The 14,237-nt window shown below is 32.8% G+C and overlaps 1 protein-coding gene across 2 annotated transcripts; it reads left to right on the top strand.

Annotated features, from left to right (window-relative positions):
- The first annotated feature begins 2,112 nt into the window (after nucleotides 1-2,112).
- LOC117686553 (phospholipase B1, membrane-associated) lies at nucleotides 2,113-12,313 on the top strand. 2 transcript variants are annotated; one of them, XM_034461686.2, is made up of 13 exons: nucleotides 2,113-2,273; nucleotides 4,608-4,714; nucleotides 5,311-5,392; nucleotides 6,427-6,485; nucleotides 7,293-7,360; nucleotides 7,688-7,731; nucleotides 7,836-7,944; nucleotides 8,065-8,197; nucleotides 9,133-9,290; nucleotides 9,855-10,026; nucleotides 10,530-10,628; nucleotides 11,057-11,125; nucleotides 12,128-12,313. In XM_034461686.2, exons 1-13 carry the CDS (start codon nucleotides 2,228-2,230, stop codon nucleotides 12,167-12,169), a joined length of 1,188 nt encoding a protein of 395 aa, XP_034317577.2. In that variant the 5' UTR covers nucleotides 2,113-2,227; the 3' UTR covers nucleotides 12,170-12,313. The 2 variants fall into 2 exon arrangements, with proteins under 2 accessions (XP_034317577.2, XP_065929920.1); XM_066073848.1 differs by having other exon boundaries at nucleotides 9,855-10,027; nucleotides 10,534-10,628.
- Nucleotides 12,314-14,237: the final 1,924 nt, after the last annotated feature.

Genomic DNA, 14,237 nt, shown 5'->3' with positions numbered 1-14,237 from the left:
GATATAAATAAACTCTGTTTTAATGTGGTATATTTTTATCACTTGCAAAACATTTTGCTGATAATCTTGAATTTCTCTTAGACTAGTGAAAAGTCTATTGTTTTATTTGTTTATTATCAATATTTTGCTCTGACTCAAACACACACACACACACACACAAAATAAGCTGATTCACCTTGAGTTGATAGTGATTTAAGGACTGTATGATTATATATTACTGTATTGTTATTGTCATAGATTTTTAAAAATGGTATTTGATTCTTTTGATGTCTCAATTTAGATTTTTAGCAAATATACGAATGTACTTTATGCATTTGATCTCACTTTATTTTATACACGCAAAACACAAACCATATTTCTTACTCTCATATTTAAAAAATGTTTTGATATTCTTATCATTTTATACATTTGTATCTTTATGATGTCTATTTATTATGATAATATGATTTTGTTTAAAGAGTATGCATCAGAATTTGAATCATACAAAAACATTGCACCGGAATGGTATTTTTATTATACACAAACACACCTTATGGTTCGTTTTACAACTGTTACAGCATTGTTTATATACATGTATACAGTGTTGTTTAGATATTGTATTGAGATCCGGTTCAGCGCCACCTAGTTTAGAGAGCCAGTTAATTTGTTCTGTGACTGTTTGGGTCCTGGTCAATTTGAACCGTTTTACACGATGGTGACAGTTATCTAGATTAATATGTGTATTATGAAAACCCTGTGCATTATCTGTTATCAGTTCTTTGATTGGCAGAATGAAGTGTACTATTGAGAGGTTGTTTTATTATTAGATAGACTAAGTACACTTGTTCACAAAGATAACGTGACCTGATTCATGCTGGGTTTAGTTGCTACAGTAAATACATGTACATGTAAATTGTTATCTTTGGCAGTGGGACTGTTATGTCAAGTCATGAAACATTCCTTAAAGATTGATGATGTTAATATGTTTATATATTTACACGTATTGTTACAATACAAACATATCACTAACAAAGGCACGTTGGTTTATTGTAATAAATTGGCAACAGATCTGTTACAACTTGTTTGGTCTTTTTTTAAAGAGCTTTGTCAGTACTAACAATATTTAAGATGATACGGTCCGTCATCCCGAATTTCCTGTGCAGCTGAGATGATATAGGTTATACATATAATCAAACTCGTTTATTTTACGACATTTCTTGACTTTGATTATGCTTTTTTTATAATAAGTGGTTTTGTAAGCACTTGTTTACCATTATTGGATGATGAGACTGATTTTGCAAATCTATGTGAAATATGAGGGTTGTCCCAAAATGCCGTAGACAAAACACATATTAACTTATTAATAAAGCCTGTTTGCTGCAATTTCATTAGACTTTTAAGTTTTCTTTAATGACCCTTTGGCAAACAGTACTGAACAATTCAAACCCGTGCTTCATTTATTTCTAGAGAAAATGAATAATTAGTAACACAAGTTTTATCAGGCGGCGTGGTAAATGTCAAACTTTTTCTGACTGTTTTAAAAAATAATCCAATATACTAATCCATCGATTACAAAAAGATAAATTAGTTACTTTATGAAAAAAAAAAGGATTTTAAAAAAATGTAAAAGAGAGCACCGTGGCCAATTTTTTAGAGTACTAAATTACGAAATTCTACCAGAACGCCAAAGATCTAGAAATGAAGTTGCCAGCGTGTGGCGACTATCCTTTATAACTCACGCTCTACAAAATATATTATTTTCAGAAATATCTATAATAACGATTAAATTTTCAGGTGTGAATTGAATTAGGTAGATATCTCAAAGCAAGAATTTTTGTCACTTTATGCGGATTTTTCACGATTTGTGACATCACTTTTCGATCAAACCTCGTAATAGGATGTTTAAAAAATTTAATGATTTTAAAATCTTGCAATTGAGCAAATATATGAAAAAAACATGTGCTAGCTCTCTCAGTCTGTTTTAATGTCAAATCTTAAATAGAAAAACGTCAAACTCCTGGTCTGTTTTGATCCTTAGTCTAGTAAATCTGAAATAGGTCACTTGATATTTATAATTCTGTAAGTATATAGTTCTACGTTACGACAAATACGACTGTTGACTACAGTTGAAGGATATGGCACTGATAAACGGCTGAATATCTCCAATAAATGAGGCCAGTGTTAGACGTCTAATATCACGACCAGATAAGTTGACCAGTCCCAGAAATTGGTTTCTCCTGCTGCTGCCATGTTGTTTGCGGTTCTCTGTTTGCTCAGTCTTTCCGGCGCTCAAGGTGGGATATGATGATTACATTTTGGTGCATGGGCTTCTTAGATCTATACTCAATGGGCGAACAAATTTAATGCATTTTTTTTTCATCAGATTCTTTTGAAAGACATGTAGCTGATGAAAAAATTGCGTCTCTTTACGAAATACTGTATACAGGGTTATTTTCGCCCCGTGTTATTTTCGCCTTACTTAATTTGCAAACGGTTTCGCCTGGCCTATCTTGAATTCGCCCAGACAGAGTTGTGTTTAAAGATAAGTAATATGAGACATTGGAATTTGCCCAGTCTTAAATGCGCCCGCTGACCACGAGGGCAAAAGGAGCGAAAACGAAACGGGGACGAATATTTCCCTGTATACAGTATCAAAATGCAAAGCAATTGTTATGGATTGACATCGATATTGTATAATTGTAATTAAACACCTTTTTGGTATGCATTGATTGCATTGAATTTTGTTCAAAATCAAATTATGCTCCAATGAAATGAAATAATATTTAATATGTGGAAGAAAAAAAATAAGATTCATGCGAAGAAATAGGATGATGGAAGTATTAAAAAAATAACATAAATGATATATATATTTTTTTATATTTACATTTTCCAGTGTCTTTGCCTGTGATAACACTACTTATCGATTTTGTACTATATAACCCATAATACAAATGAAGCCAAATTGAGGCGCCAGCGGGGTATGCTTATTTATATTTACATATTTAAACGTACGATTGCTAAAAATTATATATATTTAAGTAATAAGGAATCATTCTTTGAATATTATGGGGTGATAATTTCGGTCGGGGCGTGATAAAATCTATCATAAAGCCCTTCGGGCTTTTAATTATTGGATTTGATCACGCCCCAACCAAAATTATCACCTCATAATACTCAAAGAATGATTACAAATTCCTCATATAAATAAGCAAACCCCGCTGGCGGTTCGATTTGGCGTCATTTGAAGTTATGGGTTTTATAGTACAAAATCGATACATAATGTTATCACACAGGCAAAGGCACTGGAAAATGTAAATATAAGTATATATATTGTCGCAAGGAAAAACATATTTTTTTCGCCCAATTTCAAAAAATATATGAATATATTTTTAAGCATAGCCTATAATTTTTGATAAGAAATCAAGTGTACTGTATTTGAAGCACAGTGTTAAACTTTTAAGTACTTGAATCTCATTAAATAAAAACATCTGTCTCATTCCTCTAATGAACAGTAAACCAACGCTATTTCAATCAATCATTCTCGTAAAAGTTAAAAAAGAAGAGCAATACCATTTTACATCAAGGGTAATTGGATCTCAAGAGACATCATTAAAAGCGAATTCCAAAAATCATCGCGATGTCTCCCATAATTTTTTTTCCCTGATATTTCCTCTGATACAGTAACTGAATTAAATGAGTCTTGTGCCTTTGGGTTTTATACAACCAATCAAATGTACGATAGTTGAATGCCTAGGCCATTTCAAATTATTTGTACGTTTCAAAAGTAGATGTTTGACGTTAAAATACACGTTTAAACTATTTCTATTTATCAATATAAAAAAGGAATTTATTGAAGTGTTTAAAGTCAAGTGCCTTCGGTTAAACGTAACCCAAAAAAATCAAACTTTAACCAGTACTTAAATATCAGTTTAGGAGAAAAATCAACATGCATAAGAGTGCGAATTCACTCATTTGTTTGTATTTAAAACAGTAATGGAGAAAAATGCAATAGTCTATGGAACATAATGAATATATAATGTTAAAAAGACTGCTTCGTGGCGTATGTCAAATATATATATACTTACGAATAAATGTAGCTACAAACACTTATTCTCTACTTAACATATTTAATGCAGTTTTCTCTTTCTGCAAGTTTTACGTTTATAAAAGAATTAACTTTGAGCAGCCTAAGAAAAGACGATCGCGTTAATTGCTCGTTTAGAACTTTATTTGCGTAGATAACGCGTATATAACTAAATTCAAGTACTCAAGTACACCAGAGGCAACACTATCTTGAATTTGAAAGGTTTATAATGATGTCGTCATTTGTTGAAGTTAATAAACACAACTACAGCAAGAATCTTTGCACTTACTTCAGTTTTAAATTGTATTGTTCGATTTGTCAAAGAAAAAATTTATATATTTGAATATAATATTGCTTTCAGAAAATATAAAAATGTAAGGATATCGATTCATTTAAGATGCTTGAAATATACATTAAGAAATAAAGTGAATTATAGTAAGGAAAAGTAAACTTAGCTCAATTGTTTTGCTTTTTTGGGGTGTTTTAAGTCCTATCCAGTTTATTTCCTCACATTGCTATACGTGTTGTGTGATGCTTTCTATAGCCGCCGGTTGGTACGATAGATATGTGGAGTTCTTTAACAACACACTCCCCAATAACCAAACACTGCTGGACATGTGGAAAAATCACCTGAAGCTCTGGGAGGAGAACGTGAGTCTTTCATCTACTGTGGAATCATTGTATTTCGTGGGGGGCTCCATTTTCGTGGAATTCGTGCTTACCTCCTACCAAGGAATAAACACCCTCATCAAATTAACAAATCAATCAATTAATATATTAATTCATAAAAATCTTATTTCTTTTTGTAAGTAAAAAAAAACAACACGATATTGAGTCCTCACGAACCAATGTGATTTCAGCAATCCATGAAAATTGGCCCTCATGAATTTTAATGATTCTTCAAATAACTTCGAGATACATGATCGAGAGTTGATTGAATTAGTCGGTAATTTCTTGGCATTAGAACAACCCAGGACCATGCTGGTCAGGAAAAACGCAATACTATCTATTTTACTGTGTAGTTTTAGTGCGAATGTAACACTCAGGAAAATAAATTAAATGTGAAAATGTTATAATAAAATCGACGAGCTTTATTGTTAGGTATAAAATATGCGTTTTCGTTGAACTTAATACTTTTGGATTTAGTTCTCTAACCCATACACGCACACCTAAGGAATATAATCTTTTAAAAGTTTATCATGTGCATATGTGGTATTTGCTACTTTAAAATTGTGTTCTAATTTCAGAGCAGCCGAAGTAAGCGATATCCCATTCCAAACTTTGACTGTCACAACACCCATGCGCACAACGGACATCAGGCTACAAGTGGTAAGTGAAAATTAATATCAGGCTCATGTGGTAAGTGAAAATGGATATCAGGCTACAAGTGGTAAGTGAAAATAGATATCAGGCTACAAGTGGTATGTGAAAATGGATATCAGGCTACAAGTGGTAAGTGAAAATGGATATCACGCTACAAGCGGTAAGTGAAAATGGATATCAGAAAACTTGGAGAATGGGATAATAGACACTTTAAAGATACTGGTGGTAAGTGGTAATTACCAGTTGTAAATGATAATGGACCAATTAAGAAACTGGTAATGTACATCAGTATACTACAAGAAACAGATAATGAACACTAGGATACTGTCGGTACATGTAAGTGATAATAGACATTAAGATACCAGTGGTAAGTGATAATGGACATCAGGCTACTAGATGTAAGTGATGAGTAAATAAATACTTTTATATTAATGGTTAGTGAAAATCGACGCTAAGTTACTGATGGTAAGTGGTAACTTTCACTAAGTGACTAATGGTATGTGGTAACTTTCACTTAGTTACTGATGGTAAATGATAATTTTTACTAAGTTACTGATGGTAAGTGGTAACTTTCACTAAGTTACCGATGGTAAGTGGTAACTTTTACTAAGTCACCGATGGTAAGTGGTAACTTTCACTAAGTTACAGATGGTAGTTGGTAACTTTTACTAAATTACTGATGGTTAGCGATAATGGACATCACTCTACTAGATATTTATATAAGTAATAATGGAAACTAGTATACTGGCGGTACGTTGCAAAGAACATATGGATACCAGGGGTGATTTTAAATGAAAATGGGCACTTAATAACCAGTGGAAGGTGATATTGGACATCAAGGTACGAGCAGTAACTGTGAATAAACATCAAACTATATATTTTACCATTTAATCTACGAATAACAGAAGATGTTACATGGACAAACGTGCTTTTTTTAATGTAGTTGAATTATTATGCTAGTTAGATTTCAAAACAAGTGTTAATTGTTTCTTTGTTAAGAGCTGGTTAAAACCATGTCATATTTCCGTCTTTCGTTGTAGTGCACGATCTTCATCCGGGTGACATTCGTATTATCGGTGCCATGGGAGACTCCTTAACGGTAATGAACATTGCTATGATCACTCATACATTGTACTACTGCTTTATAGTACGATTTATACAATTATGTTTCCATAATTTGGAGAAAATAACGGCAGGAAAGTTTGCGGGGATACAAGTATTATTTTAAACATTATCAACAATCATGGATAATTGACATAATTAAGGGGGCTTGGTGGTTTTGGCCATCTTTTCGCTTCATTTACCTCCATTCATCAACAAGCTCTGAATGTATAAAGGTATACAGAGAGATGTGTAAACTTTAATTCTAGAATATTTTTGGTTTTCATCACTAGATAATAGTATGTGGCCCAAAATATTGTAAAAATATGTTAAAGTCATTCCTGATGATTATTTTATTGACCATCCAACCTCTCTAAATGCCTGTCAACACAGTTCTCTATCGTTGCGATTTGTCCTACCGTTCCATTGTGAGTAGAACAAAGATGTGATAGCAACAATTAGAAAACATCACAAAAAACTCAATAGCGATATTTTGAGTCAAACGAAGATGTGATAGAAACAATTAAAAAAAACATCACAAAAAACAAAAAACTCAATTGCGATATATGCTCCTGCTCTTTTGCATTGGCGTTTTCTACCCTTTCCTTGATCCCTTCCAGCATTTTGTTTTTCTAATTCTCGCTACGGTCTTTGGAAATTTGCAGCTTCGATGTATAAGACTGTCATAGCACGAAGTAGCTGTAGGCTTTAGCGGAACAACAAATGAGAATATTTTGTTTTATTAGAAAGTTGGATAAATATTATTTTTGACAAATTGAAGATGTTTACAATTCTGATTTTTCAGGCCGGTAATGGAATTCTTGCCAGTAATATTATTGGTGATTTCATCGAATACCGTGGACAAGTCTGGAGGTAGGAATTCTAATGTTGGAAAACACATTAAGCATTAAATAGTTTTGTTATGTTCAATATTTTAATCTTCATACAAATAAATAAATAAATAAATAAATAAATAAATAAATAAATAAATATATATATATATATATATATATATATATATATATATATATATATATATATATATATATATATATATATAGTAATGATACTTGTCATTATCTTTTCAACTTATGATAATTTTCTCTGATTAGGTCATAGATTTACCATTGATTTGAAAGTTCAAAAGAAATACCTTAGACAAGAAGTTTGTCCTATTTGATTTTTTATTATCTTTTTTAGCATTGGCGGAGATGGAGATTTGTCAAACACGATTACTCTCCCAAGTAAGTTTTTTTTTCAAATGTCCTTAAATCATGAGTTTGTGTCTACAGGTTTTTTTAAATTTTAAATTAATTTTTTGGCAAATCACCAAAATGATAATTTGCAGATATTCTGAAGAAGTTTGGTCAGTTCTTGTGGGGTCAATCGTATGGTACCGGGTCAGTAGGGACAACCAACTCTATGCTGAACTATGCTCACCCAGGGGATGTAGCATCGTAAGTAATTACTACCATAAACTAAGGAAGTTGGTTGGGGGTGACAGCTTTCGAGAACTAGAATTGGGGAAGTGAGTTACAATTACAATAACCTTTTTAAATTTTTTTTTCATTTACCAGAAACATGCCTGGACAAGCCAACGCCATCGTTCAGAGGTTGAAAACTGACACTCACGTGCGTTACCAAGACGACTGGAAAGTCATCACCTTTTTCATTGGTGGAAACGATTTGTGTGATTACTGTCACGACCAGGTAACAAATGCATTCATTTTAGACTAAACAAGCAATTTCACATTTAATATGTTATGAGCTAAAATACAGAAATCGCTCAAAAATAGAAAAAAGAAAATGTGTGTACATTTTTTAATAGTACTAGACTTTGACCCGTGCGTGCACGGGTTGACATTGCATATCGGACACTTACGAAATAGGTACATCGACACAGTTTATTATTGTTTGCATAACACAGCTATAAGCCTACATTAATGGTATTAATTTCACTACACTTTCCTTAGTTTGGTAAATTTAACTGTGTCTCGGGAAAGGCACTCTCCACAGTTATAATGCCTCCGTTATACCCGTAATGTAGCAGAAAATTGAAGAATCGCTCCGGAACGATTATGGAGAAAGTTAATGAAGTTGCCTTGTAAATAACAGTCAAATTCATCACACCAAACCTTTTTCAGACTGCAAATACCTTTTATCTAAAAAATTTAATCCACAGAATGGAAGAATTCAACACCTTTTCACCAACGTACACGTATTTTCTTTGTAAAACTGGGTCCGTAGGACATTATTCATTTTTACGACAAAACATATTTTATCTTCACTCTAACAAATATAGTGTAACTTTTTTGCATGTAATCAAATATTTTTTGTCATCACGAAGACGAAAGTAATTAAGTACTTACATGTACTTACATGTAAAATCCAAAAAATCCAAGTGATTTCCGGGAATTTATGAGGAATTTTCGTTGATTATTAATTAGCGAAGCTTAACTGAGAAAAAATAAAAACAAATTGGTAATCTTCAAGTACCAATTATGTTTAAAATATATAAAACAAAAGACAGTATTCTTCCGATTTCTCGGTATTAAAGACAAAAAATTCGAGTCTATTATTTTTATATAGTAGTATAGATAGATATAGATTCACAACTAATAGCTTAACTACTACATGTACAATAGAATGGCTACTCGGCCGCCAACTACATTCGTCACGTGAGGGATGCCCTTGACATCTTGCATAACAATGTTCCCAAGCTGTTCGTTAACTTGGTGGAAATATTCGACATCGCTCCAATTGCTGCAATGGATGGAGGATTTATGTGCAATCTTGTACACAAGTAAGACAAGATACAGTTTAACGTACATTGTTTTTTTTTTATAGTGGAAGAGATAAGTCTCATTTATGGGCTGAATTAATATTTTTTCCTCTACAAACTGTCACTCGCAGTCAAAAGTTGTTGCAAAAGATGTTGCTCCATTTTTGCCATGCTGAGTTTTTTTTCTATTAAAAAGAAACTCGCAAGAAAAGATTTAAGATACATATAATTTCGCTTGCTTGTAAAATTTAATGACCTACATGAAAGTAAAACCAAATAGCAAAAAGTTCTCTTTTCTGTCACTTTTTTTGTCTGAAAGTTTTCCTTCTTCCTAAATTGGTATAAAAGTACAAGGATAAAAAGTACTCCGGTTGATATATAAAAGCTTCCTAAGGATAGGTCTCCGAGGGATAGTTACATGTATGTTTGACGGAGGAGGGACCAAGACATTTGTTCAGTAGTTCTATTATGTAAATTAAAGAAATTAACCATGACTCCTCAATGGATCCGCACATGCAAAGGTATTTACCAAAGTATTAATACAGAAAATTAAACAAAACACTTTCCCGCCATTTCTGTGTTTAGCATCGTCTGCGACTGCGGACACAACAAAGCCAACTCTGAGATGTTGAAGAATGCCGCCATGGCTTACCAGCGAGAGCTCCGCGCCCTGGTTAACTCTGGTCGTTACGACACTAGGGGAGATTTCACGGTGGTGCTTCAGCCATTCTTCAAAAACACAGAACCACCAACTTTGGTACGACTCAGGAATATTTGGGTTTTATTTCGTATTACGTTTAAGAGTTTTGATGAATAATATAATTTTTGTATTTTTTGTTGTTGTTGATTTACTACTTTTTAAAATAGAAACCTTACTTAATTCACTTTACTTTATTTAACTTTAAAATCATTTAACCATATATCGAATGTAGTTTTGAATTTCTATAAAAAGACTATTCTAACTACGACTAAATACTAGTATGCTCAATCTGGCAGAAATTAGAAAAGACGAGGCCAGAACAGTCTGGTTGATCGAGACTAGTATGATAGGAGATTTTGAATTTTAACCAGCCTATCAAACTACACAGCTTTTTGACATTTGAATTTATTTTGCATTTTTTCGCATAAATTTCCATGCATCTACTTATAAAATAAAATTAAGCATAATAAACCTGACGCAATGCTATGACGTCATATAATAAATATCAATAATTATTGCCAATTCTTTATCATTATTTTCCTTTTTTTATTTTTTGCCAGGGTGGTGGCTCCATTGATTTGAGTTTCTTTTCCCCGGATTGCTTCCATTTCAGCAAGAAAGGACAGAGCGCCGCCGGTCTCTCCCTGTGGAACAACATGGTAGAATTTATTTTATGCCTGAACTGATTATTCATTTCAGCATATTTAATTACTTTCTTTGGGTGGCGATGAGGTTGGATGTGTAATCCTTTTTTCAGTGGAAAAAGTAAAAACTTCTTCAGTACTTGATTGTAACTGTGCCTTTTGGGTATCATTCAAGGAGAAATGACACATATTATAAAATGAAAATTACCTAGAGTAGTCGATTCAAGTACGTGCATTCTACTGCGATGTATCTCTGTAAGTCATTTCAGGACTTTGATTTTTCTTGTAATCGATATGCATTAAAATATTCTAAAATTAGATGTTAATTGATCTATGCTTTGAAAGAAAAATATATAAAAACGTTTCATTAATCTATAAATTACTTTATGGTTTATATGAATCGAAAGTAAGCTACTTTTATGACGTAAACCGCCTTATTTTAGTTGGAGGCACCCCAATATAAAGAAGAGCAGTGGCATCTGTACGGTGACTTCCATTGCCCAGGAACACACGTAAGATTTCTTTATCTAATATGATGATGATGAAGATGATGATGATGATGATGAAGAAGTTAAAAATGATGATTATTATGACGATTTGTTTGATCTAAGTAACGATAATAAAGACAATCATCTTTTAATGATGATGATGATGATGATGATGATGATGATGATGATAATCAGTTTTAATTGATTAACAATGATTATGACAATGATTTTTTGATGAGTTTGATGATGATTTTCATAATGAATGATGTCGATGTTAATAATAACAATGATGATGTTGAAGTCTAAATAAAAAAAACCTTTTTTTTTATTAACGACGATTAAGATGATGATGATTTTAATAATTTAATAATAATCTAAAAATATTAATGATTTATTTATATTTAGTTTATTTATTGTCATTGACGGTTGTACGATAACAAAGTTTAATATAATACTGTGGAATCATCATTGTTCGTGAGTTGACCAATGTTTGTGGCTTTTGTGGGTAATCCTTGTCCACGAACTTACATTTCCACGAACGTATATACAACAGTTTGATTAATATCTATTCACGAACTAGAACTTCCTACCTACGAAATTACGTCCCAACGAACCAGAAAATTCTTTTGCTACCCACGAACATTGACCCCCACGATTAAAAATGATTCCACGGTGTTGTTTAACTAACAATATTATTATTGATATAGAACCATTTTAACCAGACCTTGGACTTTCGGTTGGGCGTAGCTATCTACTTCTTGCGTCAAAACAAGTTGAAAATGACGCTGTTTCAAGCAAAATATACACCGATTGCGTAGTCTTAGCTCAAAAGCCAGACAAATCTTGTTGATTTCACAGAGCTATGACTGAGTGGTCAGCAATGAAATAGACAGGCCTACGTCACATTGCTGTTTTACACAACTACCAAAATTCCAAGCTCTTGATAAAATGGTTCTAAATGCTGGCATTTGAATTTTATCCAAGCAGTGATGATTTGATGACAAGAGTGATTATTCTTTCTTTTAGGCTGGACATGACCACTCTTTCTTTACTACATACAAGAATTAAGCTGGGACGCTTGGTAATCGGAATGCATTAAATTATAGGATAATGAGGTGGTGTTTTAAATCACAGGAACTCTTTGCTGTAGAATCTGTCGGTTTACCAAAACGGTGTTCCATGATGAACTTAATAAAATGACATAAATCTAAAGATCGTTTAATTTTGTTAAAACAAATTTTTAGATAAAATCTCTTTATTTTGTTTAATAACCGGATGAACTGAGAGAGAGAGAGAGAGAGAGAGAGAGAGAGAGAGAGAGGGGGAACAAACGATATTAAATGCGTTCATCTCTACAGCTGTTGTATTCAATTTGTCCTTCTTAAGATGATTTCTTATATCTAGGATACATTTCCTCTTTATGTAGTGGTCAGTAGTTTGGTACACTCATTTCTATTCTGCTCGTGTGTGGGAAAAGAATCTAGCCAAATCGTCATTGCTCTTAATGAACCTTACTTACAGCTCTTCTGGGATAAGGCATTAAACAAAGTGCCATGGACTTTCTGAAAACAAATAGACGCAAATTATGGAAGCAATGGCTAATATCGGTCAATTAGCCGTCTTTTATTCTCCGCGGTATATCGTGCGAGTTTTTTTAGCTTAATTACAAAACTTTCAGGACTTAACACTACGTTGCATTTTAGAGGTTCTATCCGTATTTCTCTCCCTCGTTGCCGATTGGTCCGTTGGCGCCTCCAAATAATGAACTTCCTTACACTGATCAGTTAAAACAGAATGTTGATAATAATTTTGATGTTATTGATGAATATGTTGTCAAAACTAATTGATTTAATTTTAAAAGCTTTTAGATAAAGATTTTGAAATTAAAAATATATACTAGATATGACATGTATAATTACGTTTTTCTTGAGTGACATGCAGAAAGCCAGGGGCAACATTAAGGACAGTTTGACTTCCTTACTTGTCATTAATTGTTACCAAATCTGTATTTGTTTTGCCTCGGACTAGAATGTCTCGACGTCATTGGATGAATCGCGTCACGTGGTTGCCTCATAAATTTCTTTAAAGGGCAAGCGTCAAAATTTAAACGGCAACATGGCGGACGTAACGTTTTTTGAGCTGATTTTTTACACAAACGTTCAACCATACCTTTAATTTTTAAGCCCAAAAATATTTAGAGTGACCCCCCCTTTGCCCGTGACGTAATATTATGATCCTACAATAGCAAGGAGGTTTGCACAAACAACTGACGAGGAAGGTAAAAAATTAGAGAATTAAGCTATGAATTTAATCGTTATATATTATCTTTTGTTTGTTTACATATCAAACTGTAGGTCCTTGACAAAACAAAACACTTATTAGGTTTGTTACTGACTGTTTACAGAAATTTGTGGTGTCGGTAAAGTCCATAGAAGGCTCGGCTCCGCCTCGCCTTCTATGGACTTTACCGACCCCACAAATTTCTGTAAACAGTCAGTAACGAACCTAATAAGTAATAATGTACTATCGAATGTTTTAAAGAACAACCTGAATTTTCAAATTCATTTTAATTGCTGTTTATATATTGAATACAATTCTGTGTCCGAGATACATTCTCAATTACCTTCAACATGTTTTTTTATGTTAAATGAATCATTTGCGATTATAGATGGGAGGTCGGGAGAGAAGGAGGTATCGACCCACCCCCCTCCCCTTCCGAAAAATCAAATTCATTAAATCTACATTATAAAATTATTAATAATGTGGCTTGTACACCTCTGAGCAAACTTAGATATCCCTCGGACCTCCTAAAAAAGTCCCCAAGATCAGTGAATGTGAGTTTTAATTATTAGGCTTAACCTACCGTAACCAGACAAGTCCAGTTTAAGTTTATTTTTTAAACCTTTAAATGCTTCATTCTATTTATCTATGTTTAGAAGCCAAATGCTCAATCATGTTTATGACCCGAACATCTTGGTGTTACCGTGAAAACAAAATTTTTAACCTTTTGGAGAAAACTTAATGTAGCTTATTAATAACTTAATTCCATAAGCAATTGATGTATTTATGCAAACTTTTCCATGAAAAGTATATTTGATGTTCAATTGTCAGAGAGAATGCATAAGAAGAGAGAGAG

The sequence above is a fragment of the Magallana gigas genome, chromosome 10 (genome assembly GCF_963853765.1).
Source record: "Magallana gigas chromosome 10, xbMagGiga1.1, whole genome shotgun sequence".
NCBI classification, from domain to species: Eukaryota; Metazoa; Mollusca; class Bivalvia; order Ostreida; family Ostreidae; genus Magallana; species Magallana gigas.
This window is presented reverse-complemented; position numbering and strand designations above follow the sequence as displayed.

What these genes read in the sequence shown, in the direction of transcription:
- LOC117686553 (XM_034461686.2), top strand. Translation starts at nt 2,228, where the DNA reads ATGTTGTTTGCGGTTCTCTGTTTGCTCAGTCTTTCCGGCGCTCAAG. An exon ending in TGAAGCTCTGGGAGGAGAAC is followed by an intron (nt 4,715 to 5,310) that starts GTGAGTCTTTCA and finishes TTCTAATTTCAG; the next exon opens with AGCAGCCGAAGTAAGCGATA. An exon ending in CCATGGGAGACTCCTTAACG is followed by an intron (nt 6,486 to 7,292) that starts GTAATGAACATT and finishes CTGATTTTTCAG; the next exon opens with GCCGGTAATGGAATTCTTGC.